General features: G+C 32.9%; 1 protein-coding gene and 1 long non-coding RNA gene across 9 annotated transcripts in view; one reads left to right on the top strand and one right to left on the bottom strand.

Annotated features, from left to right (window-relative positions):
- The window catches only part of Lama2 (laminin subunit alpha 2), a 559,330-nt gene that overhangs the window by 67,580 nt on the left and 464,256 nt on the right, over positions 1 to 27,494 (bottom strand). For 7 of the 8 annotated variants that reach the window (XM_048798152.1, XM_048798156.1, XM_048798119.1 and 4 more), the window contains 4 exons: positions 17,452 to 17,554; positions 5,513 to 5,629; positions 3,654 to 3,836; positions 2,125 to 2,130 (listed from right to left, as the gene is read on the bottom strand). In XM_048798152.1, coding sequence (XP_048654109.1) covers positions 2,125 to 2,130; positions 3,654 to 3,836; positions 5,513 to 5,629; positions 17,452 to 17,554 — 409 coding nt within the window. The remainder of the gene's footprint in view (positions 1 to 2,124; positions 2,131 to 3,653; positions 3,837 to 5,512; positions 5,630 to 17,451; positions 17,555 to 27,494) is intronic. The other variant, XM_048798128.1, reaches the window with a different exon arrangement.
- Positions 27,187 to 27,494, top strand: part of LOC125615083 — a 5,249-nt gene continuing 4,941 nt past the window's right edge. The window contains exon 1 of the long non-coding RNA XR_007345640.1: positions 27,187 to 27,290. This is a non-coding gene — a long non-coding RNA (uncharacterized LOC125615083). The remainder of the gene's footprint in view (positions 27,291 to 27,494) is intronic.

The raw sequence follows: 27,494 nt of genomic DNA, 5'->3' as shown, positions 1-27,494 counted from the left end.
CAGAGAAGCTATAAATGTGGCTTAAAGAACATTTTGATGTTGAACAACCCCGAGACTGGAGGGCTATGTTACACTTTAATTAAATCTTTCAAGTTGTGGCTCGATTTCATTTTGAAGAATAGTTGATTATCCTGCACTACATATTAGGTTGAACCATATTAAACTGCTGTTTTTTTAGGTTAAAGAAAAAGATCGAATATTGGCAATTTCAAAAGTTTGAACCCTAAAATAGTTGAAGGTTATCAGTGATCCATAGACTTCGAGTATGTTCTTTTCATAGAGGACATATAACAAATGGAAAACTAATTATTCTATCTCTAGGATGCTGGCAGTCTTATTCAAACTATGTCAGTTATTATCTGATTGAGCATGTATTGTTCCACTTTCTGTCCTTGTAATCCTGATGAAAAAGTAAAACTGCTTAAGGTTCAAGGCTGTCTGTGCTAGACTGAATGATCAGCTCTCTGGCTGACACTGGACCACTGAGACCCAACCCTCAGCATTGAATCAAATGTGCTCAAATGGAAGTAAATTATTATTTTTGAACTATGTTTTAGATCTAGGTTTTGAACTCATGCTCAAAAACTGAATTATATTGTTATTGTGTTTAAAACAACATTAAGACTGTTCTTAGCTTTAACTCCAAAAGCTGCTAGATCAATGCTTGAGTATTTTGTTTCTGAACTGCTGGTTTATGTGGGTCTAAGCCCTTGTTGGATAATTGTGTAGACAAAATATCCTGGTTACCCCTTAGTATTGTGAACTTTAATAAACTATTTGTTCTTTTTCTCTTCTTTTTAATTCTCCAATGTTATTCTGATTTTAAAAATTACTCTAGAATTGCGGACAATTGATTTAAATTTAGATTCACAATTAAGAGAAAGAAGGTGTTAAACAGAGATTACTTAAGCATAGGTCAAAAATAGATCCTTTTCTTCTCAAGTTCCCAGAAGCTCACATTAACTGCTTCAAAATGGGATCTGGAGATTCCCTTTCCCTCATTCTCCTCTATCTTGTGAAATAGTTTAAAGTTATATGGCAACTACCTTCCTGAAGGTCTGAAAAATAAATCATCTATGATACTGAGTCTGATGCTTTCTTGTATAGTAGTGTTTGAAAACGTTCTCACTTTAACTTCTGAAGACAAATTTTGATAAAGTTGATGTTTCTCTAGAAGATTTTATCTAGGTTATAATTTATTAGCCTAGAGTATTTGACACATACTCTTATGTGTCAAATTTCCTCTGTCGTCTTGTTATATCTCTGCTAGAACTTTGCCTACTTGTAATTTACTTTTCTTGATTAAACCTATCATTTATTTTTTAATCTTTATTTTCCTAAATATCTCTTGGATGTATCAGTAATATTATTTCTGTTGTTTAATTCGTTAACTTTTTCACCTTGTTTTTATGTCAATTTTAGCTTTTTCTAACCCACTGAGCTGGTTTCTTAAAATTGTTTATTTCAATGCTGGTTTCAATTGCTCTAATTTTGTCTTTGTCATAGCCTTCAGATTTTGATACAATGGATTTTGTTACTATAATATTTCTAGTATTCCTCAGTTTTACTTTTAACTTTAAAATATGAGATGTTCAGGAGAATATGTTTATACCATAGTAGTTGCTCATTTACTAAGATCTGATTTTAGTGCTTCTTCAAATACAATTCTTTAGAAGTTGAGAAGAATTACTCATAAGGATGGGGGAATGGAATATTTGTCATCAACAACAGAGACCTAGTGGTGTATTTTAATCTGCTGCAAGTAAGTCATTTGAGCTTCTGTGGCTGAATTTTGTTATTATAATTGCCTTCTATCTGTGAAGGAATTCAGTTTTCCATTTTATGTAGCTATCATATAGATATTTTACTCATTTTTTCATAATGCCATTAAAAACATTTTATATCAAACATATGTACCTACTACCCTTATATAAAGGAAGATTCTGTGTGTGTGTGTGTGTGTATGTGTGTGTGTATCTAGCATTAATATGATGAGAGTGGAAAGAACAGCTATGTAAAGTTCAAAACAGCACAAAACATGGTCACATGCAAAGCTAAAGCTTTTTGTGATAGGCAGTGAAGCATAAAAGTTGGTAAAAATTGCCCAAGTAAACATATACATACTGATTTCTGCAGGTAATTTCATATGGAAGTAAAACAAAAAGAAATTAGAAAATTCATGAGAACATATTTTATATTGATATTAACAAAGTAGTGACATCACAAACAACGTTGCTTTCCAGGACAGGTACTACTTACAAATGCACCCCATTTTACATCAAACGAGTGTTATGAAATAAAAAGTATACAACAATATGCCATTTAGCAGACTCTTGTTCATATTAAAAGAATTATTCCTGTCATGTTTAAATAAGATAGAAAACACAAAATTTAATTAATATTTGCAGATAATTATTTCTCTTAGCAGATAATGTAAAAGAAAATGTGAGGTGTATTATCAAAAGCCACTAGTTGAGAATCAATCTAAAATATAATGAACTGATATATTATAAAATGAATCCATAGTAGTATTTACTTAAAATGCATTTTCCCTCACTTTGAGGGAAATGTTATATAGCATGCATCATTATTTAGATGAAATCTTTGACCTGCAGGAGAGGCTATCTCTAGATTTACATTAAAAAAATTGAAAACATTTCTATACCCCCATCTTTTTTTTTTCTTTGAAGAAATAGCAAGGAATGGAATCTTCTGCTTCTTAGCTCTGAAGTTCACATGCCATGTGTCTGTGCTCCTCCTTGCTCATGATGGAGTCATGAGTCTCCTCAAGACCCCCATTCACAGTACTGGCACAGTAGTTTCTATTATTCTATTCTTAGCATTTGAGTTGAGCTGATGGTGCTGAAATCAGCACCCTGTCCCATTCAAACATCACCTGGATTGTATGGCACATAACGTCAACCAGAATGTTTTTGTTATTGTACTCTCAAGTGCCTTGCTATTCTGTGGAAATGTTAGTATATAAAGAGGGCCAGTCTCTTGGAAGTGGAAAGTACAAAAGCATAAATAACTGTTCTGATAAAAACATACTCTAAGATAATGTCTAATCACTTGATAGGAGTGAAAAAAAAATCCATGTCAATGTTTATAGACTATATTTAACTACAAATATAAATTAAACTGGATACATCCTTCTTTTCTAGAAATGCTTAATAATTAAATCTAAATAATAAAATACTAAAATTTTTAAATGTTCACAGTGTTCAAGCTAAGATCATTTTCATTCCTTGTTCTAACAGGCCTGAGAAATGAGCGTGCTCCTCAAACTAGCCTGAAACTCATCTAGTTCTGAGTGTAGAATTTCCTGAGTACAACTGTATTTTCAATTACTCTAATAGATTTAAAAAGTATTTGGCATGTCTACATCAAATATCATACAGACTTTGGGAAGTCCTAATCTCCTCTTGATTGGACAAAGTCTAGATGAAAAAAGGCACCAGGGCAGAGTTGGGAGACTTGGATTCTTTGGTTCTTGAAGGGCAGGGCACTCCATCTACTGTGCCCAGACTAGGATTGAGAGGGCAGACTACAGCACCATGAGAGTCTTCCCATCTCTACCATTTGAGTTGAGGATACTTTTACAGTGTGAAGAAATAAATAACATTATCACAGTGAAAAAAAGGAGATCTTACTGTTCTTGGAAGGATCTTTTATCACCGCATTCGTTTTGGCCACGCTATCTGCTAGTTTATTGTAATTTTGCTTCAGGCCATCCAGGTTCTGGTGGAGCTCTTTAATCTGAGCCAGTACATCTTTGGCGGTGTCGTTGGCTTGTCTGGCTTTGTCCTTAACAGCTTGCAGTTTAGCGGCTGTGTCTGTCAGCAGAAGAAGGTATGAAAGGCAAAACAATGGGTCTGGAGCTGGTGGTTTAATCCATGCTTGTCAAAGCGAGGCTGCGGCTGGCTGACCTCAGGGACACATTTACAAAGGGGAGAGGATGAACTCTGTTTCATTTGGTTGTAGCAAATGAAGCAAATTTTTTAGCTAAATTAAATTTTCTCAGGGACCTTTGCTATGAATACCTGATTAGCTTTTAATATAGTAAAGTGATTATTCTAAATGTTCATTGTATAAGGGCATATTGTGATTTGCTGCTGAACATATTAAAAAGAGAAATTCATCCACGTGAGTCATATAGCTTCATCAAAACCAGGCTTAAGATTTAATCTGTATTTCCAGAGGGGAGAAATGATGTGTTTCAATTTTAGGATAGAGAGACTTTTTCAGGAATGCAAGATCATGCATTTGTGTATATTTTTATGTTTTCAGCACTAAAAAAAAAAAAAAAAAAAAAAAAAAAATTGATGGAATTGGGAATTGACCCAGGGGTGCTTTGCTACCTAAGCTGCATCCCTAGTCCTTTTTATTTTTTATTTTGATGCAGGGTCCTGCTAAGTTGCCCATGCTGGCCTCAAACTTACAATCCTTTTGCTTCAACCTCCCATGTTGCTGGGATTACAGGTGTGCACCATCCCACCCTGCTCTGAGCATTGGAAATTTTCTAGGCACTTATTACTACAGAAAAAAACTGAAATTTTGTAAAGCTACTTTACAGTATTTTAGTGTTAAAGTAAAAACCATTTAAACTTTAACATTTCCTATGTTGTATAAATTTGTGTATTTATTTTCTGATCATAATTTATACAATAAAACATATTGAACATATAGATGCACATAGTGTGGGTTAGCGCTTAAGACCATAGGCTCTGAAGTAGAACATCAAGGTTCATGTATCATAAATGTTACTTAAACAATGTCTTTCAGTATCTCTTGTCTCAGTTTCTCACTTGGAAAGTGAGATTATAAATGCTATTCACATTGTGGAATTAATATAAAGGATTAGATACATGTAACATTGGCATATTGGGTAAACACTCAATAAATGTTTATGACTTTTATTATTATTGTATCATGTGACTAAAATATAAATATAATATCCCTAAAAGAATATGTGCTTTCATAATACCTAGACATAATTTCAATAGTTCTAAAGATAGAGAGATAATATGGGCATGGTTTGACCACCAATGCTTTTGAAAGCTAGAACAGCTAAGGAGTTGAATTTTGCGAGCACAGATTTATGGAAGGGCAACAGACTCTCATCTAAGATGGTAGGTACTGTAATAAACTGAGATGTTGTTGTAGTACATCGAGATTGTAGAGAACAGTATCTATATGATTTTATTCTTTCTCACTAATACAAGATTTCTTGGGCTGAAATATGGAAGACAATTTAATAATAATGTGTCTATATCTTTCTTTCTATAACATTCTTCTAGATGCCAAATAAAGGCAATAAAAGATAAATAACATCGTAATGTTAAATGTGATTTTGTTTCTCATTCTTAAAAGGAACAATTCGTAGGTAAGAAAACCAGCATCTAATTTCCTGATATTAGTACAAGTGAAATGTTAGAAGAATGGTGAAAGTGAACTATGTTCTCCAAAAGTTCAGGTAAAATGACACGTGTGCAGTGTCCTGAATGCATACCATTTGGAATGGCTGATAACTTTTCCAAAGTGTCATTTAAAGCTCTCAGGAGATCACCATTTCTGTCTTCAGCATTCTCTAACCTGGTTGTCAAATCATTTAGATGGTCATTATTTTCTGTGAATAGGGAAAAACAAAAAAAGGAAAAAAACCAATTTTAATTGCCTATGAGCTCATACTTGGATGTACAATTTCAGGTTATTCAATACAAAATTAATAAAAAAAACACCTCAGTGTAATTAGTTTATTGTCATCTATCCACGAATATGTTTCTAATCAAATATAAAATACAAGAATTTACAATCACTTGATATTTTAGCATGTTTAATGATTATATTTTCTTCTTGATATCCAACGTCCTTCTGATTTAATTTGATGGCTTCCTATGGATAAATACCCTGTAAGAGTCAGTCTTTTGATGCATTTGTAATGTTACCCTCTTGATATCATTCTTCTTATTTTCACTTACTCAAAAATTTTTATTACCCAAATGGATCACAGATTTGCTTTTTAAGATTTCATATATGATTGTTAAACAGAATCTCCTATTTTGGTAAATACTACTATTAGTATTTATTTGAAACAGATAAAAATCAAAAGAAGGAAAAAAAACTCATATCTAATATGACTGTCATTTTTCATAGAGAAAGTGGTATTTTTAAAAATTGCCTCAAATGGACTTTGTATAGGTAGGTCTTCTTGTTACTTTAAAATATGCTTTATTTAACACTGAAAATATGATATACAAATGATAACTCAATAATATCAGTGTAAATTTTCCAGCTTCTTTCTGCTAGTTTTTAACATTTTCTAGATATTCCATTAGTTTATATTGTAGTAATAATTAAGTGTTTTAGAATTTCAGTGTTAAAAACATAAAAAAAGTGAAAACTATGAAGTCATTTGGGGGAAAGAAAAAATAGATTCAATTTGTTTATATGAAATGTCAGTATAGAAATCTTACTTCATTATGCATCAAACTGTAAGTATATCTAAAGACTGAAATGGAGTGAATCATCGGTCTCCTTCTCTTATTAGTGGACCATGGAATGAAAAACAAAATGTGTAAAATACTATGCTTCTCAAAATATTATTTATTTCTACTGACTCGATAAAGCAGACCATTTCTTGATAGTATTTTTAGTAGTTTATTATGTCATCATATTTGTTTCCTGGGGTGATGTAAGCTAATTATTTAAATTAGCTCCACAGAATGCAAAAATGTAAATAAGTCTCCATATAAAGAGGGAAACTGAAAAAAGAAAAAAAAATAGCAAGACAAAAAGGTACCCCTGTCTCTCCTGTACAGGACTGGCCAATATTTAGTAATAGACATGGCCAGTGGTCAATGAGCAAGTGCCCTGGACCCCATGTTGTGCTTGTCATTTTTTGTGGGTTGTTTTACTTCATCCTTATAATAACTTAACAAAAACCAGGGATGAGAAGAGCAGGCTCATTGGGTAATAATGCTCCTTCCACCTCCACTCATGCCCCCAACCTTTTTTCTTCTCTTTTCCCCTCCCTCTCCTTTCTCTTTTATTGTCTGAAAACATTGGTCATGGTTATAGAAAATCATAGGAGACTTACACAAACATTGTCCCTGTGCAAAGGTGATAGGTAAAATATGCAGTGTTTCATGTTTTGGAGGATAATGGGTAAAATATAGGAATAGGTAGTTCACAACAAAATAAAAAGAAGGAATTGTCAAAATAAAACAAAGCACAATATTATCATTAAAAAACTGTAAAGCAAATGAACAACAAGATATCATTTCTTATCTTCCAGATTAGGAAAAGTTAAATTTCTGAAAATATCAGGTGAGAATTGATGCTATTGTTTTAAGTGCAATTTAATTAAATATTAGAATTTTAAATAGACATGTATTTGGTATGGCAGTTCTACTGACAGGAATTTATCCTATGATACACTTGTAAAGTCATATCAAAGTTTATATTCTGGGATATATATTAGATCTTTATTTGTCACAGCAAAAAAAAAAAAGAATTTTAAATTCCCACTATTAGAGTATTGTCTATATTAGTTCAGCATATCCTACAATGGTATGTAGGAAACAAACTTTAACAAGAATTAGAAGAGTAAATGTGGGTATAAAATGATCTTTAACACCCTTCCTGAAAATGGTGGTTGGTGGGAGATAGGTTGTGATGAATGTACCCAAAACCATTGACTGTGCTCATAGTTTATAGAAACTATGAAGGACTGAGACACTTAATGGTGGAGGAGGTTGTAGTGTCCTACAACCACTCATTTTATAATTGCCTGTATTAATAAAATGATTTTCTCTGTGCATATATTTCTCTTGATTTATTTAGAAAAAAATACTTAAGCAACCTGAATTGAGGAAGAATGCCATTTGTCAGCTTGGTGTTATCTGCCCATGCCAGGACTCTTATTTTTACCACTTTTCTGGCACCCAGAGTGGGCAGACCAGGAGAGGATACGTTCCTCAGAATAGAACCAGACTGTCTTGATATGATTGTGCGCCCACCCCTGCCAGAGGCAGTGCATCTGGTTCATCGGAGATGCTCCACTGGCAGGCAGGGCACTTGCAGCTGGGTAATAATCCTGGCCTTTACCGTCCTTCCTCTAGGAGGAACAGCAAACGGGAAGGAAGACAGAGGATTCTGAACTCTCACTGTTCTGAATGTGAAGAGTAGTAGACATGTTAATTAGAGCTACATCCCACTTCACACAAAGGGTTTATAGGCAGACTGATTAAACCATTGTCATACTACACATATAACCATGATTATATCACAGATTATACTAATGTATGTACATAATGTTGTTTAAAGTGCCTGCCAAAGACTTGATATTACAGAAAAACAAAGCATAAAATAATAGGGCAAAATATGGTTCTAAAACATCAATATGTCTGTTTCAGTCACTAATGTATTATTATTTCCAATTCTAGTCCCTCTAAATATGTTTTGCAAGTGATTTAATTTTCTCCTCTGTCAATCACAATTCATCTCTCTCTTAATACTTCTGTTATTTTCACTGCTTGTTCTAAAATAAAATCTTTGGATAGATTACCAAAAAGTATACTTTTGGAAATAAAGCAGTCTGATTATGACTGTGATTTCTACACAAATTCCTTGAGAATACAAGGCTGCTCTTTTAATAATAACTTGGAAGTCTTCATCAATTACGGACATAGAACTGTAGAAATTTCAATTCCCAGCTTCTTGATTGGATTTGATTTTTAAATAATGAAGTATTCAAATGCTCTGGCAAGCAAGATATTCACATACAGGGAAAAATCATCAATTTAAAGGGCATCACCAAATTTATACCATTTTCTGCATTCTGATAGCAAATGCTGGTGGAACAATCAGGCCAATTATTCAGAAGAGAGAATGACCTGAAGATTATTTTTACTGCTGTCCTTCAAATTTCAAAGCAATAATTTTTATCTTTTTCTGTGCTAGAAAATTAAAATGAATATGTTCTGACCCTATTCTGATTTTTATGTCTTAGAGATCTGACTCTGATTCTTTCTTAATTTATCTTTTCTTACACTGATCATTTATTTCTTAAGTAGTTTCTAGTACTTCTGATACAAAGTCTAAACATTTTGTAGCTCTGGAAATAGCATTGGGTGAGTAGGTAGAAGTTGTGTACAAAAAAGAATGATAGATTTTGAAATGGAAAACTAACAAAACCTACAGCAAAGAAAAAAATTAGATTAAGAAGTCTTTCAGTATTGGTTTCAAGGGAAAAGAGATAAGATACAGTGTACTCATAACTCAAAAATAAAAGGAAGAATGCTTGTGGTTGGTTTGAATTTTAACATGACTGAAGCAACATAATTATTGAGAGTTAAAAGAAATTCTAACATAATTCTTTACCTTCAATTTCTAGAGAGCAAGAAAAGAATTCAATTTATTATCTTCAGCTACATTTTGTAGGATTTTGTCTCCTTATTTTTTGCTGAAACAACAGCAATAGCACTAGCCCTGCCAGTCCATCTTCTCTCTAAAGGCCTCATTCACTACACCTCAAAGACTACACGTGTACTTCTTTAGCTCTGGCTCTCCTATGCTTACCCTATCATCACCCTTCAGAAGACAAAGTTAAGAAATGGGTGTGGCAAAGATAAGGCTAATAAATCAAGGGAGGAGATGAAGCAGAGCAGCCAGGATAGACTGTGAATGTGTCTGATGACATGATTTCCCTCTCATGCACAACCAGAAGTACTACAAGGCAGTCATATCCGTATACTGAAAAACATTAGAGTTCAAAGTCACTTTCACTGTCCATAAACATTTACTCATATGCCATGTTCCTGGCATGGTGGTAAATATGAGTCACAGTGCAGTTAAATCAGAACTGGTGACACGGATCTATGCTATATACGATATCAAAAAAACAACCAACCAACCAACCAATAACCCAATTACTAAATGGGCTAAGGAACTGAACAGACATTTCACAGAAGAAAAAATACAATTGATCAACAAATATATGAAAAAATGTTCAACACCTCTAGCAATTAGGAAATACGAATAAAACTAAGATTTCATTTCATTCCAGTCAGAATGGCAATTATCAAGAATACAAGCAATAACAAATGTTGGTGAGGATGTGGGGGGAAAAGTACACTCCTACACTGCTGGTGGGACTGCAAATTGGTGCAAACACTCTGGACAGCAGTATGGAGATTCTTCAGAAAACTAGGAATGGAACCATCATTTGACCCAGCTATCCCACTCCTCGATTTATATCTAAAGGACTTAAAATCAGCATATGAAGGTGATGTAGCCACATCAACGTTTATAGCAGCTGAATTCACAATAGCTAAACTATGAAACCAATCTAGGTTCCCTTCAACAGATGCATAGATAAAAAAAAAATGTGAGATACACACACACACACACACACACACACACACAATGGCATATTACTCAGCCTTAAAGAAGAAGAAATTATGACATTTTCTGGTAAATGAATGGAACTAGAGAATATCATGCTAAGCAAAATAAGTCAATCCCCCCAAACAAAAGCCTGAATGTTTTCTCTGATATTCGGATGCTAATTCACAATAAGATGGGGTGGCTAGGGAAGAATAGAGGTACTCTGGATTAGACAGAGGAGAGTTAAAGGGTGTGGGAATAGGAAGGATAATAAAATGAACTGGAAATATGACCCTATATGCATATATCATTACATGACCAGTTTAACTTTACATCATGTACAACCAGAAAAATGAAAAGTTATATTCCATTTATGTATGATGTGTCAAAATGCATTCTATTCTATTTATAACTAATTAGAACAAATAAAAAACTCAAAAAAATTACACATTACTTCTTTGATCATTAGCAATTTCTTCTATTAGATGCCAGTCATTAAGAAGTAGTATGGTGCAATGAAACCATTATAGGACTGGATTTGGAAGATGTGGGTTCAAATGTCATCTCTGTGCCTTTTTATCTGTATAGAAGGAACACAGTGCTTCCTTTCCTATGACTGACATAAGAAATTAATTGAAGGGTGTATGAGAAAGTACTAGATTCATCACAGGTAGTTAGTAAGAGACAATGCATTCACGTTGTGTTGATAAGAGTCTGGTGTGTTTGGCCAGTTTTTACTAATGATATTTATGGCTTACTTTCTTCATTTAAACTGCTTGGTCCAGAACTTAAGTTTACATTTCCTAAGAAAATATATCTATCTCTTTTAACTGATTTTCATGGATTTTAGTAGAACTGTTCTATTTGCCTATTTAAACTTCATCTAATTATGTTCCTCAAACACAATTTTAATTTTCTATTCACATGTACAGGGCACAAATAAATATCCTGAGAGAATACCCCAATCATAAGGGTGAAATTCATGGACCAGCTATTAGTTTTGAATGGTCTGGCTAAATGGAGTCCACTGTCAAACTGCCAACTAGGTGACATTTGCAATGAGCTTTTTCATGTCCACAATATTTGCACAGACTCATTATCACTCTTCTGAAAGTGAAAGAATAATCTCTCTTAAAGATTTCTTTGCAGAAGAAACTTAATCCATACAAGCTCTTTTTTGTTAAATATGCTTTATCTTTTGTTCTAGAAGCCCTGTGATAATTGGAGAATAGGTTTTTTAATCTCTGCAGTGTTTCTGTCTGTAGTTCTGAAGCAGAATGTTTGGGATAGGCCTGGGCTCTGTACCAGGTCATGGAGAAGACCTTGATTTAACCCATCCTGGTAATGAGTGATTCCTACTCTCAAGTATTCTCCCACTCATTCATTTATCAACCATCTGTAGGACCATGAATGTTAACCTTTTCAACCATGGTAGAAGTCGAGAGTTTTGTCCAGTATGGGTTAAAATATCAGGTTTGGAGCCATGAAACTTTGTATTAAACTGCTGACTCCACTATACACCCCTGATGGACTGGGGCAGTTTGTTTAACCTCTCTTTATCATTTTTCTCATCTCCATCTATTATGGAAGGTGTGAGGAAAAAATATGCTACCACATAGAAATTGTTTAGGGTTCCTAACTTGCTGTTTGGGGCAAAATTTAGGGGGCCCTTCCAATGCAAAAATATACATTATCCAGATTGGTCTGCTCAGTTGCCTCAATGACTACTTTTGAGTAATTGAAACATCAGAGGCAATGGAAATTTTCAACGTCTAGAGTATTTTGCTTTTATTTTAAATTTACATATTTTAAAAGTAAGTAATGTTTATAAAACAACAAATAAAGTTTTAAAGCTAAGTTTTCCCAAATGCCTTCCAATAAAAGTAGTAATTTGCTGTCTCAGTCAGTGTCTTTAAGATGTATGTCTCCTTGAAAGCATTCATCTTAAATTCTTATAGCTATTCGTGCTGGAATATACGTTAGTTATATAAAATATGTTTATATTGTTATTTATTGATTTTTAAATATATAGCTTATCTATATCTCTATATAGATATATATCTAGATATATAAGATATCTCTCTTCATGTCATTATACTTAACGAGGATGTAAGTATCATACATTGCAGTTGTTCAATGGTCTTTGTTTTTTCTAACAGTGCTGGAGATTGAACCCAGTGTCCTGTGTATGTCAGGCAACACTCTAACACTGAGCTATACTCCCAGCCCTTTTGGTTACTATTCAAGTCATTGTTACAAAAATATTGTTCACTGTCAAGTTAAGGGGTATGCATAATTAAATTTGGTTGTATCTTTTTAATTTTTTTCTTTGAGGGTTTTTAAAAAGACAATTATCAATGATTTAAAATCCCAAATTGGAATGTGGGCCAGGGAAGTTAATACAAAATCTGTAGTGTTCTGATCTTCCTCTAAATTTTTAACACGGCCTGCATAGATAGATTAACTATACTTTTACTTAATTAAATAATCCATATTTAAAGCTTTAAAACTTTTCTTTCATATAACTACTTAGAAGGTAATTTTAGTAGAGAGAATAATATATTAACCACATTAATCTTAGCCAGCTGAGGAGTTTGTCTGTCCAGCATTGATATTGATCAAGCCCATTACACCAACTCAACATAAATAAAAATATACTATGTAAAATACACTAACTTTAAAGCTACGTATTACAAATAAAACATGTATGTATTACACGATCATATGATTTTATATATATATTATATGACTTTATAATTTCTTAGATATATGGAACCTTCAAAATTTAAATTTGCTAAGTTGCCAATTAGTTCTCATGGCTAAAGGAGTCAGTGGCAAGATTTCTAATGGTTCCTCTGTAAGAGAATTAGATTGAAACTTCTGCTTCCTTGAGCATTCTTATAAAAGAGTTTGCTTTCTGAACCAAGCATAAAATGTCAAGTGAACTTCTCATCATCATCTTAGTGTAGTTCTTTGCTTTTTTTGTGGGGGTGTAGGTGAAAACATTTCCCTTAAAACTGAAGGATTTATTTTTGTTTCCTATAAAATCCTGCTCTCTTAAATAATATTAATATACATAAATACATGTATATAAATATGTTATTATTTGCAATATTTTAAAGTTATTTACATGTCGCTGTATACTTTGATTCTTGAAGCAGAGAGTGCAAATTAAGTCTTGTTTGAGATAAACACAACGTTGACAGGCCCTTAAAACTGTCAGCTACAACTGATTGCTTCTGCTTTTCCTACCATTAGAGGACTATGGTAGACTCCTCAGGAATGGAGGGAAGGGGTACTTTTCTGGTTGTATGCTCTCCAAAGTCTTAGGAGGTGGCGGTAGAAGGAATTCCCTCTGCAGTCAGTAAAATAAGAAACTAAACAATCAGACACAGTTAACCTATATTTGCTTTCTGATTGTGGCCCTGCAGGCTTTTATTTTGTTCTATTTTGGTCAGTCAGGAACTTAAATTTGAATGTCGTTATATATGAAAATACTTTCTAGTTTAACACAGGCCCTACCATTTCTTTTGTTATCTGTCAGGTCCTTGAAAGCATTTCTGTTTACCCTGGTTTCAGACAAATTTACTTACAACCTGGTTCCCCCAAAAGCCCAGGTTCTGATTCTGAATACACAACAATCCCTCTGACTCCCGTTTTTACTGTGCAGACCTTTGTCTCTTCCTAAGTGGATTCAGAGGATGGTTCTGAGGGTTTGCTTCTTGCAATACCACAAGCTGAGTCTCATTTTTAGAGAAGGTCTTTCTAGTAGTTCCTGCCCCTCCATGTTTATCCCTGTTTTGCCACTTTTTGATTTTCCCTCTAGCCTGAGTCCATCCTGGTTTCATTTTCTTGAATTTTGATGTTCACACTCCAAAGAAGGAGTCAAAATTATATATGAGGGACCAGTAATTTCAATGAGAAAAGATGAAGAAATATGTCATGCCAGGAGACCAAGGTTTGATTTCATCAGTTTCATGTAAAATTGTCATCAATGAACAAATGATTTTGTCTCTGTAACATGCCAGCTAGGCTGATTCAGGTAAATGGTAGCATGGGAATTCAGAAAAATTACATTTTTAATAATATAAGAATGCTTTAATTAAATGTAACTCCTATGCTATACTTTGGTTTAAAACTACTGCAATATTACTTTTTATTCCTTTTCTAAAATAACAAAGAATCTCAATGAGTATATAATTTTAAGTGCATTATATCCATGACTGCAGAATCTTCTGATACACATATCTGGATGGAGGCCCAAGTGGTTGGAGGACCATAGCAGAAAAAGAAAGTGACAAACATTGATGACTTGAGTGATGTGTGGAACTGCTCTGTGTGCTGGACAGCACCACAGGACAAGCAGTGCACTGACTCATTATTCTTGGGCTTGGGAATAGAACTTTTTATTTTATGTGAGTATTATCCAATTTTTATAAGTATTTCTTAAGTAATTATATAATTTCTTTTATCTTTGACAAAAACAAAAATTAGGGGTAAATTAGGAAGTAAATAAATTTGAAATGTTGCTCTATGTAAGACAATGTATATAATTTAAAAATTTTTAAATCACAGTATTCTCAGACTCCTAATTCATCACCACTTCATTCCTTGCCCTGTACATCCTGTATGAGCACCTCAAATATTTTATTGTCCATACTTCTTGCTTACTGATAAAGTAGTATTAATTCACCTGGTGGTATTAATCCATCCTCTCTTTCAATCATCAATTTGTGCATAGGCTCATATCCATCAACAAAATGGTTTTTTTTCCACAGATATTCAATCAGTGTAGTGTAGACCGGCTTCAAAGCTCAAACACACACAAGGGCAAATTTCCTTTTAACAGATGTATATTCAAACATTAAAAAAGCAAAACAAATTGCTCCTGGCAAGTTCAGAGTCCCTCTAGGCAAGGACAGCAGAAAAATGGCAGGGAGCAGCAGTAAGTCATTCATGACTAAACCTCAGGAACTAACTGAATTGTACTGAATTGAACCAAGCAACAAATTAGAAATATGGAGGGAATACTGGCCCCACCATTTTTATTCCTTGTAACTCCAGGCACCATAGAGAGAGAAATGACTAAATCTCTGTTTTAATAGCTGCTGTCAGGAGTTTTGCTCTGTAGGGCCTATTTCAGCAGTTCCTAGTGGTAATATATGGCATTTCCCTGATTAACAGCCATTTTATAACCTGTGTAATTGGCCACAAATCAGGGGAATGTCATAATGTAGCAAGAAAACATTCCCATCTCCGTCATAGCCTTGGCTTGGTTTTCTGGAGGAATTATTACTTGAGTAGTTTGTGGTTTTTCATTACTTTAAATAATGTACTACCTGAAGTACAAAAAACGACACTTAGACTAATGAACATTTCTGTCTCCAAACCCTTTCTGCCACCCTGTCCTTAGATTTCTTTTTCAAACACTAAAAATGGAATTCTTTCTTCATTTTTATAACATCACAATGTTTGTGGGGAAATCAAGGCAGGGGCAGGACAGGGAGAAGGGTCAGGTGTGTAAGGCAACAAACTTTGTTATGAAATTTAAAACAACACCCCAAAACTCAGTAGGCAAGACAGAAATATTTTAATATAATATATAAAAAATCAGAATTAATGCAGAAAGAACCATAATGAACCAAATATTAAAATCTTAAATAAAGACAGGTTCTGTCTCTGGACTTGTATGACTTATCTCACTCACCTGCGCTCGTCCTGGGCAAGGGTACAAGATAAGAAGAAGTGAACACAAAGTAATGGTCTGATGTCTTTTGTCTAACTAGAAAACAGACTTTGGTTGTTTATAATCACTCTTGTAATAACAGCTATCATCTGCACAAAATTATGTAAATATGGAGCTTTATTTTATCTGTGATACATAGTCCAAAGTATTTTACTATGAAAGTGTCATCTCTAAGAGAAATAGATCTTGTAATTCTGTATCAGCTACTATAGGAGACCAAGTTTTATTGGTTGAAATCATGCCAAATAGAAATTAAACTTCTTCTCTTTCTAGGATAAGTAAAGACCAACATCAGTCCTTTAGTGAAAAATATGGAATTATTTCTCAATTTGAACTCTTCAGTGAGATATATACAAGAAATTCAAAGTTTAAAAAACACTATGCCTTTTCTGAAGAAGGTGGAATAAGGTTCATAACTGCAGTAGTTTGACAAGTCTATGAGGAAGAGTATGGTCAGAGAGGGGCACCTAAATGGATAGGCTGCTAGGTTTTCTGGAGAAGATATCTGAGCTATATTGTAAAGATCTGAGAGAAAGTGGATAGATAAAGAGGGATGGGGTTGAGTCATTCCAAGGAGAAGGAATAACACTGCGTAAGCATGAAGTTTCAAAATGGTAGCATGTTTTAGAGGGGCTCTGAATCTTTAGGAAGGCTTGGAAGTTGGATGAAAGCCAGAAAATTGTAAGGGATGAGACTGGAGAGATAAATAAAAGGCCATTCAGATGAGAAACAGGTGATAGTTGAATGAAATAGTAAGTATACCAACTTATATAGACAATAGCCATGTGAAATAACATATTCTTAACACAAAATATAAAATATATGGGTAGACATTTTTTTCATTTTTGATTTCTGTTATTAAGAATAAAATACATGAAAATATATTGAAAAGATTTGAAAAATGTTCAGATCCCACTAATAACACTGGAAATTTCACAGATATTTACATCACGTTTGCCCAACCTATTCCTTTGTGACTTTCTTTTCTGAAGCCATAACAAAGTGGGGTTGGCACTCTTAAAAATTCATCATGTTAAAAGTTACTGTACTTGAGATATAGTTGAAGCAATTCAATAGAAATTAGGGTTGAAGCAATTCTACAGAAGTTAGGTTTAAAAATTATGAAGCATTATTCAGTGAAATAAGATGTGAAGACTATAAAATGTAAAACTGGTGAGAAAGTTTACTTGCTTAATATCCAGGTTGTAAAATGCTCAAGAAATCTGAAAAATTTCATTCTTCAATATGGTCATAGAATATCCTATCAATGATAATGCAATTAACCTGAATATAACAAAAACATTGGCCACACTAACCTTTTACATCATTTGCTAATTTCCTGGCTTCATTAAGAATCCTGAAGCTTTTTTGAAGAGAGCCTTTGGCATCTTCCTTCAATGAACCTTGAGGACCTGATGCCTGTGGACAGAAAAGGAGGTTTAAAATATCTAGTAATGTAGCATGATAAAGTCAAGATGTCTAGAAGACAGTTAGTATACAGAGTTTACTTACTGGGATAAAGACTTATAATTGTGACTTATTAACACATGTAGGTGACTAGAGACTACTTGTTGGGAGATTAGAAGGTCTAGAGAGAAATCCTTAGAACAAAAATGTTCAAGTGGCAGGTATAGAAGTGGGGCTGGTATTCCAGAGGCAATAAGGAGAAACTGAGAGAATGTGATATTATTTTCCCCAACACATCATGGCTGACAGAGTTACAAGAACATAAATGATCAGTAGTATTAAGTGCTGCAGAAGCCAAGCAAATTAAGAACTAAAGACATCCATTCACTTTATCCCTAAGCACATTTTACTCTAGATATGGGGTGAGTAGGGAGCATTACTTTTATTCCCTGGGTATTGAATTTAAAAGGACTATTGGGTTCCTTTTTAAACAAATTTCAAAGCACCATGGCATAATACAGCCTTCTAAATGACAATCTCAGAATCACAATCATCCAGCAAAGATGTATTTGTTGAGGGTTAGATTAATCGAGGTGACACAAAGATAATAGAACAGGAAAAGGATCATTTCACTTGACTGTCTAGTTATCCATTTTAATAGTGTTTTCTCCTCTGTAGTCATTACATAATACATTTATACCAACAGATAAATCAAATAAGGTCCTATGTGTATATTTTAAACTAGAAAAAGTATTTCAGGGTACAAGAAGGGCTGGAGAATACTAAATGCTTACTGTCAAAGTTATAATTCTGAACTTAGGTCATCCCAGTCATAATGCTCTTCAAAGACATCTGTAGTGCCTTAGTAACAGTTTTTATCAGTCATGTTACTTGAGAATTAAAATAGGAAAAGATTACAGAGCTTGGTTTTGCTCTGGTCAAATTTATTTTAGTGAATCATTCCAACAGATTTCACTTAAATATTGCTCATAAGACAGACTTGATATCCACAAAAGGGCATATTAGAAACATCTGCATCAATAAAAAGAGACATTGTACACAGTACTAGAAAAATACAACCTTGGAAAATTATTCTATGGAAAATTGACAGTATCTCCCATTGCGTTCATGGGAATTCTTAGTTTCACATTTTATCTTGGGAATTAGGTATAGTAACGTCAAAAAGTGTCATTATCTTGGGGAAAAAAATAAGTGTAAAAGTTAATGGCACAAATTCAATGTACTTTACTCAAAAAAGGAAGCCTCAGATTACCCACTCATGTTCTATATTTGCTCCAATTTACACATCATTTTTACTCCGTGGGTTATAAGTTTTCTGAATCAAAACAGATCAAAGATAGGAAATTACAAAGGAGTGAAGATTCTCTAAATAGGCACAGTAAAAACAGCAGAAATGACAGCTGACAATCTGTTTGACGATGAAGAAAGAGAAAAAACTCTTAAAAGTAAAGAGGAAAATTTTCAATGCTTAGGCATCCAAATCGACTTGGAAAGGGGTCAAGTGTATATAATAAGGTAGTTCTCAGTGGATGACAATATTATTGTAATAAAAGAACTAATGTTGACAATGTTCCTGAATAATCAAGAATATGGGTCATTCATAATGTTAGATGAAACTTTTAATAAAAGAGAGAAAAGGAAAAAAAACAGCTTTTCTAACATTCTTGGAGTGTGAATGCCTTTTTATAAGAACATCATCTGGCAAGCATTTAAAAACCATAATTTTAAAGCTAATCTTGGATGTGCAAAATGAGGCATGGCATTAACTGAGGGAAACAGAGTTGATTTGCTGTGAAAAAGAAAATTAAAGGCAACAGATGAGAGAGAGAGAGAGAGAGGAGAGAGAGAGAGAGAGAGAGAGAGAGAGAGAGAGAGAGAGAGAGACACCCCAATCACCACTGAGTGAACTGTGAGAAGTTGTTGATGGACTATAATCAGTCCTATCAGTCGTAACCAATATGCATTTTTCTATTTTTCAATACTTTTCAGCAGTTGATTAAGTTAAAACTGGATAGATAAATTACACATATTTAGAATTTACAATTTTATTTTTGAAATGTCTACACCCATGAAACCATTACTATAATCAAAGTAGAGAACACAATATCATTTCTTTTAATCCTTTCCTTCTATCCCTTCTCCTCTTCCCCACCATGTTCCTAGACAAAATACTAGTCTTAATTTAATCACTGTAAGTTTGTGTCTTATAGGATTTATATACTGCATTTTTTGGGGGGAGGGGTCTGTTTTTTTTCACTCAGTATAATTTTAGCATTGTCCATGTTGTGTGTGTGTCAGTATTTGATCCCTTTTGTATGTGTAAGTGGTATTTCATCGTATGGATGTGTCCCAATCCATTTATGCATTTACTATTGAATGGAAATTTGAGTTGCTTTAGCTTTCACCATTCTAAATAGAACTTCTAATCATTTTTGTGCAAATCTTTGTATAAACAGAGACTTTCATTACTCTCAGAGTGACTACCAACTAGTAGAATGACTTGATCATATGGTTGATGTATATTTAAGTTTTTATGAAACAGCTACCTGATTTCCAAATTGTTTGTAGTATTTAAAATTTCTATCCAGTAGTACACAGAAGTTTCTTTTGTTCTCAGCTGGGCCAAGACTCAATACACTCAATCTTTTTTTTTTTTTTAATTTATTTATATGTGGTACTGAGAATGGAACCCAGGGCCTCATAGGTGCTAGGCAAGCACTTTACCACTGAGCCACACCCCCAACACTCAATCTTTTAAAATTTAAAAATAGACTAAAATTTGACTTTCAATTTGGTTCTAATTTGCATTTTTCTGTTGACTAATAATGTTGAGTATTTCTTTTTGTGCTTATTTGCTATCTTCTTAGGAGAAATATCTGCTAAGAATTTTTCTGTTCAATTTTTGGTTTTTTTTCCTTATTACAAGTCTTTTTTCAGACACATAATTCAAAAATATCATCTCCTAATTTGGAATTTGTCTTTTCATTTTCTTAAAAGTAGTTTTTTTTGTTTATATTTATTTATTTATTTATTTATCTATCTATTTATTTATTTATCTATCTATCTATTTATTATTGGGTACTGTGGATTGAACTCAGGGTTCAGGAGCACTTGACCACTGAGCCATATCCCCAGCCCTATTTTGTACTTTATTTAGAGACAGGGTCTCACTGAATTGCCTCACTTATGTTGAGATTGGCTTTGAACTTGCAATTCTCCTGCCTCAGCCTCCCAAGCTGCTGAGATTACAGGCATGTGCCACTGCACCTGGCTTCAAAACAGATTTTGAAGGGGAAGTACTCAATTTTAATGAAGATTAATTTAGCAAATTTTTCCAGTTAAGGGTTAGTCTTTTATGTTATATCTAATAATCTTTGCCCAAGATCATAAATATTTTACTTATATTTTCTTTCAGATGTTTTATATTTTTATGCTATATATTTAGATCTATGATCTATTTCTGAGTTAGTTTTGAAAAATGGTATAAGATATGGTACTACAATCCATATCTAATTCTTATAGTTGCATTCATTAGAAAACATTGAATTGCTTTTGTATCTTTGTCAGGAATCATTTGATGTATGTTAGGATCTATTTCTAGGTTATTTTGTTCTAATGATCAATTATTACTCAATATTGATAACACCACCACACTGTTTAATTACCATAGCTTTATAGAAATTATTAAACCCTGATAATATAACTCTTCCAATTTTTTTCCTTTTTATTTCATATTGATTATAAATTTCTTTAAATAGGTTTCTAGGATCTCATTCAGCTTTCATTGAATGTATATATCAATTTATATAAAATTAGCACTATAAGAATATTGGATCTTCTGATCCATGGCACTATAAGAATATTGGATCTTCTGATCCATGAACATGATAATTTTCTCTTTATTTATATAGATGTTTTTAATTTATTTCAGTAATATTCTGTGTATAGGTTTTTTTGAATTTTTTATCAAATTTATACCTATTTCATATTCTTTATGCTATTGTAAATTGTATTAATTTATTTTCAACTTCAAGTTTCTCTTTGACAGCCTATGCAAATGATCAATTTTCACATATTTATGCCATAGCCTATAATACTGGTAAACTTGCTTATCAGTTCTAGTAACGTTTTATAGATCCCATGGATTATTATGCTTTGACTGCCATACCTCTTGTGAATAAAGGCAGTTGTACTTTGCTTTCAATCTGGAAGCCTTTTATTTCCTTTTTCTTGCTGATTGCATTGGCTAGCATTTCCAATACAACACTAAATGAAAGTGAAGAGAACAGATATCCATTCCTTTTCCTGATCTTAAGAACAAAGCATTCAGTCTTTCACCATTAGGTATGATGTTAATGTAGGGTTTTTAAAAAATAATATACTTTATAGATAACAGGGAGAAATATTTACTTCTAAAATTAAAACTTTAATATGCAGAGATGTTGGATTTTTGTCACTTTTCCTGCCTCTATTAAGGTGATTCTATGATTTCCTTCTTTAGCTTTTTAATGTGGTAATTATATAGATTGATTTACAAATCTTCATTGTACATTCCTGGGATTAATCTCAGAAATATTGTATAATCCTTTAAAAATGGCTCAGATTTGTTACAGCTTTATCAAAAATGTTTGAATATGAAGGATATTAGTTTATAATTTTCTTGTAATATACTTACCTGGCATTGATATCATAGAATGGGGTAAGAGGACATATTTTATCCTCTTCAATTTTCTAGAAAAATTTAGTATTTCTTTGATGAAAGTTTCATGAAATTCTCAAGTGGAGTAACTGGGACTGAGATTGTGCATATGTGTGAGTATGAAGGTTTTTAACTACAAATTTAATTCTATAATATATATTTTATGTATGTTATGTATATTCAGATTATTTGTTCATTTGTGGATGAGTTTTGGTAGTTTAAGATTTTTAAAGAGTTTGTTCATTTCATTCAAATTGTTGAATTATTAGCATAAAATTATTTACAATACTTTTCTAATATTTTTATTATCTGCAGAGGTTTTAGTACTTTCACTTCTTTTATTTGTGAGATCCCTCTTTGGAAACCTTTCTGAGTTTTCTAATACTAGTCTGTACGGATAATTATTAACTTATTCATCTTCCATTGAATCCTTGCATCTTCATCCAGCAATGAGACTGATTTCTGACTGAAGATTATTTATTGAAAAGCATCCCCACTGCTATTTTCTATCTTTTTTCATTTTGGAATATTTCTCATTTTTCTGCTTCCAGGCATCTTATCTTTCCTGCTTTTTAGGAAGCCAGTGATTTCTTCCTGTATCTTTAGTGAACCATTCCTTGCTAAGAGACAAGGAGATAGATATTTAAAAGTGTAGGAAACAGAGGAGAAATACTAAAAGGAAAGACAAAGGGTTAAAAAGTTTTGATGTGTGGTTGGGGGAAATAAATATTTCAATCCCATCAGGCTATAGTTTGTGGAGGACAGTTTGGAGAAATAAAGATATTAGGTGGGTCATAATTTCTAGAAGGTTTGAATGTCAGACTAAGCAATATGGGCAATGAACAATTCAGAGCTATTAAAAATTTCAGAGTAGGTGATTTCAAACAAAGTTCCAGTCCAGAAGATAAATTGGGTAGCTGCCTGGGAAAGAAGGAGCCTTCGGTTGGCTATTGTAATAGTATAGGCTAGGAAGACAAGAGTAATAAACACAGACAAGACCTGTGGAATTGAAAAGTTTGGATTTGAGAGTCAGTCTTCAATGTTTCTAGGCACACTCCAAAATAATAAAATAAAGAGCCGATGGCATACAACTGTCAGTTATAAGCAATCTGCCAACAATCCAGGTTTAAAAGACAGGCTTTTCATAGGATAAGGGAATGGAAATACTAACATCTCATGGATGAACAGAACTGTTTCGACTCATTGGAATTTGGAGAGACTTTCCTCCAACATTGCTTAGTAAGTTACTGAAGCACATCAACAGAATCAAGACAGGTGATGAAGCAGCATTTTCCAAACTAATTATTCTTCATACATATTCATAAGCATCACATCTGAATTTCTGAGCTGTGTCTACAGCATATGTGAAATATAAATGAGATTCTTAGAGTTGCAAGATATTTTGTTTCTTGCTTTTTAGAGGTTATATTTTCATAAATAAGTCTTCAGTACTCTATATATGCATAAATATGTACACATACAAATTATACATTTATTATGTCATGCAAAGTAGAATTTATTATTAATGTATGTAAGTTTCTGCATGTATAATTAGCTCATACTTATCTAGGAAAATGTGAAATAATTTAAGACAGAGTAGAAAACATAGAAAAAAATGAAATGACAAAGTCTAAAGATATAATGGAGGGTTTGGCACTTAATTGCATTTTGATATGCGTAAGTTTTCTTCTTCCTACTTTTGGTTAAATATTCACAGTGGCTCTTATTAAAACATAATGTTGCTGATTAATAGATGAATGAATTTATTAATTTCCTCAATGAAAATTTTTAGATGTTTCAACCACCAGAGTAAGCTCTGAGTATTCAAAATGGAAAGATTATGCTTTCCTGGATAGAATTGGAGTGGTGTGGAAAAACCAATGAAAAAGTCACTTTCAAAGAAAAATGATCAAATCATTATGGGAGCAGAGAAATTTCAAAGTTTTTGGCTATCTGGAGGTTCTATTATGAGATGTGTATGAGATGTGAGAGAGATGTGTAGTTGAGTATTGAAGGTAAGTTACAATTTGTTGGGCTGGTAAACCTGCATCCAGTGAGTTACTTTCTAAACAAGCAATTTTAAATGTTATTTATTGTGCTTTCTACTTTTATAATGTTACTCACATAACTTCTTTATTAGAGATAAATTATCTAAGTTCAATTGTAAGAATTGGATTTAAGAAGGTATGAAAATATTTGTTTTTGTTTAGTTTTAAGGGAAGTAGTAACTGATAATTCATCAGAATGGTTATTACATGTTCCATTATGCTATTTTTATAAAATAACTTATTCATAAGTCAAGTTCTTATACATTTCCAGAGTGGATTAATGTACCAAGATAATATGTTAACTAAATGATTTTAAATTTAAATTTTGCAATAAAGAGAACTTCAAAATATGTGAGGTTGGTGATTAGATGCAATGTGTTTATATAAAGTATGTATTAGAGATAATTTACATTTTAGTGCATCTGACTACTATTAAAAATCATGGGTAATGTTCTTACTATAATAAATTCTGAGAATATTGTGTGAAGTCTAGTCCTACATGCATTTTAAAAAGATAAATTTTGAGAACCTTTAAAAATGTTCTAAAAAAGAAAACTTAATGAGTACTGTTTTCATATTAATTGATATTAATTGATCTATTCAAGTTGCAAAAACATTATGCAAACATCACTTATTTGTGCAAAAATTATTTGCATAGGAAAATGTGCATATAACAATATTATAAAAGTTATTTTTGAGAGATTATGGTGTGATATAGTAATTATTTGTGGGCTTGTGCACAACTTTACATTCCCTTCCTCTTTATTTCCTGTTTTTTAGATAGTGGACATGAACTTAGGTAAAATAACTGTAAAGATCACAAAGAGTTTTAAAATAAGAAAATCACTGCATCAATTTTGAAAGCTTTTTAATGAAACATATATATGTTTTATAGGTTCCTAAAGTAGAATAGGGAGTCAAGAAATGACCCAAAGAGATGGCCTTGGCCAGAGATCTTTTGAAACACTGTAGAATTCTGGTATTAAATAGTGCATCCTAGGATTGTAGAAGAATTAGATAAGTCTGTGGAAGACTGAAAGCGACTGAGCACACAAAGAAAACTGAGATGAAATAAGAAAACCCCCAAATTGCTCATGAAAATTCAGTTTGTGACTGTGAATTTTTAGCTTGATGTAAAAACTAAGAAAAATACTCAAAGAAAGATTTAAAAATATATAACTAAGAATTGGTCTTTCCCAATTACAGTATAATAGCCATAACTCTGCCTGCACCTATGGGTGCCACTAACCTGTTGCAACAGGGCAGGGACTGGGCTCGTAAATGGCCATTAGATGATGGGTGGGCAGATAATACAAGGGCCTTGAATTTTAAAAAAAGACTATGAAGAAGTTTAATAGGATTTTCTTTCCAGTATCAAACTGAATGAACAGTCTCACCACCTGATCATTCCATCTATAGGTGAAATTCCTAACTAGTAGTTAGAACAGCATCAAGAACATTGCTGCTTTGATGAAAATTAGTTCACATTTACATTGCATTAAAGCATCATCCCCAAGAGTTTGTTTCTGACTGATGACAAAAATCTTTTAATTTTAAACATTTTATTCCCTGAAGTTTTAAATGCATCTAATGTTGGGCCATAAAATAGGATTCACTTCTCTGCTTTCAATAGATTGTTATTTAATAATTGACTGAAATGAGTCTAGCAGGTACAACGCAAATTACTAAAGTCAAGAAAGCTTAATGAGTACTATTTTCATACTGATTCATTATTGTTCTACACAGGTTAGATTCTGATTGACTCTTTTGTACTTACTATTGTGGGAATCATTTAGTTCTCAGAGAGGTGACTTGCTGATGCAGAAGAAAAGTGCTCACCCGTTTTGGTGACAAATTTGATTGTCATATCACTTATGGGTTTATATCATTTTCCCATTAACACTACACTGGTATAAAATGTATATTCCAATAATTACAGATATTAATTAGAAGCTAAAATTACTGTGTGAGTGACTACTATGTAAAAGTTGACAGAATAAAATGCAAGGTAAATGTGAGTATAGTTTAGAAATTGGCAGACACCATACTTTACGGGAACTTTGAATGCAATAGATATTCTAATATTTTCCCTGTCTTTTGTGTTGAAAATAAAAACCTCAAACTTTACTAGTACTTTTACAAAAAGGAAATTTAAATAAGACATAGAGAAGATACTATGTGATCATATTTTTAATTAACTGCTCTTTAGAAATGCCTTAATCTTTACTCATAATATCATAATATTCAGTGTTTTTACTTTAGGATTTACTGACCAATAGTAGTGGTATCAAAATAATCTTGCTAAATATTCAAAAACTAATAACAAAGTAGAAGAAGAAATTATTAGGGAAAAGAATAATATTAAAAGAAAATAAATAATAAAAGAAAAAGTAAAAATAGGAAGAAAGGAAAAATAATGACTAATATAGATAAAAGTTGGAAAAGTATTGTCTTTTATTATCAAGACAAGTAATAAATACATAAATGGTAACTACTGGCCTAAGGGTAGTAACGAATTCTATCCATCTCTGATTACCCTATATATTTCATAATGCTATTTACACATTAATTAAAATGAATACATGCTTTAAAAAATTTTAAAGAGAAAATTCAAAATATGATCATGTTTAACACCTCACATTAATAAATAGTTCATAAGATACTATTATACATACCATAATTGCATTGATGAAAAGTAAGAAATTATGTAATTGGAGACTGAATGTTAACTCACATAAAAATTAAATTCTTAAGTTGCAAAATATAAAATCGTTACAGAAACCAGTAGTATTTCTTTCCAATCGAATACCAGTCAGCCATTAAAAATAAGGAAATCCTGCCATCTTGAGAACATAGATGAACATGAAGGGTATTATGTTAGGTCAGATACAGAAAGACAAATTCTGCATGATCTCCTCCATATGTGCAATCTAAAGAGTTGATCTCACAGAAGTAGAGAGTAGACTGTTGGCTATCAGAGGTGAAGGTGGGACCGGCAGAAGAGGAGCAGTGGCCTGCTGAGAGGCAGAGCCGCCCCCTCCCCCTGCGCCGGCAACGTAGAGGGAACTGTGACCACCCACAGAGCAGGCCCAGCGGCCTGCTGAGGGGCAGAGCCGCCCCCCACCCCCCGCGCCTGCCAGGTAGGCAGAACTGTGACCACCGACAGAAAAGGCCCAGTGGCCCC

This window comes from Marmota marmota, unplaced genomic scaffold (genome assembly GCF_001458135.2).
Source record: "Marmota marmota marmota unplaced genomic scaffold, marMar, whole genome shotgun sequence".
Classification (NCBI taxonomy): Eukaryota; Metazoa; Chordata; class Mammalia; order Rodentia; family Sciuridae; genus Marmota; species Marmota marmota.
This window is presented reverse-complemented; position numbering and strand designations above follow the sequence as displayed.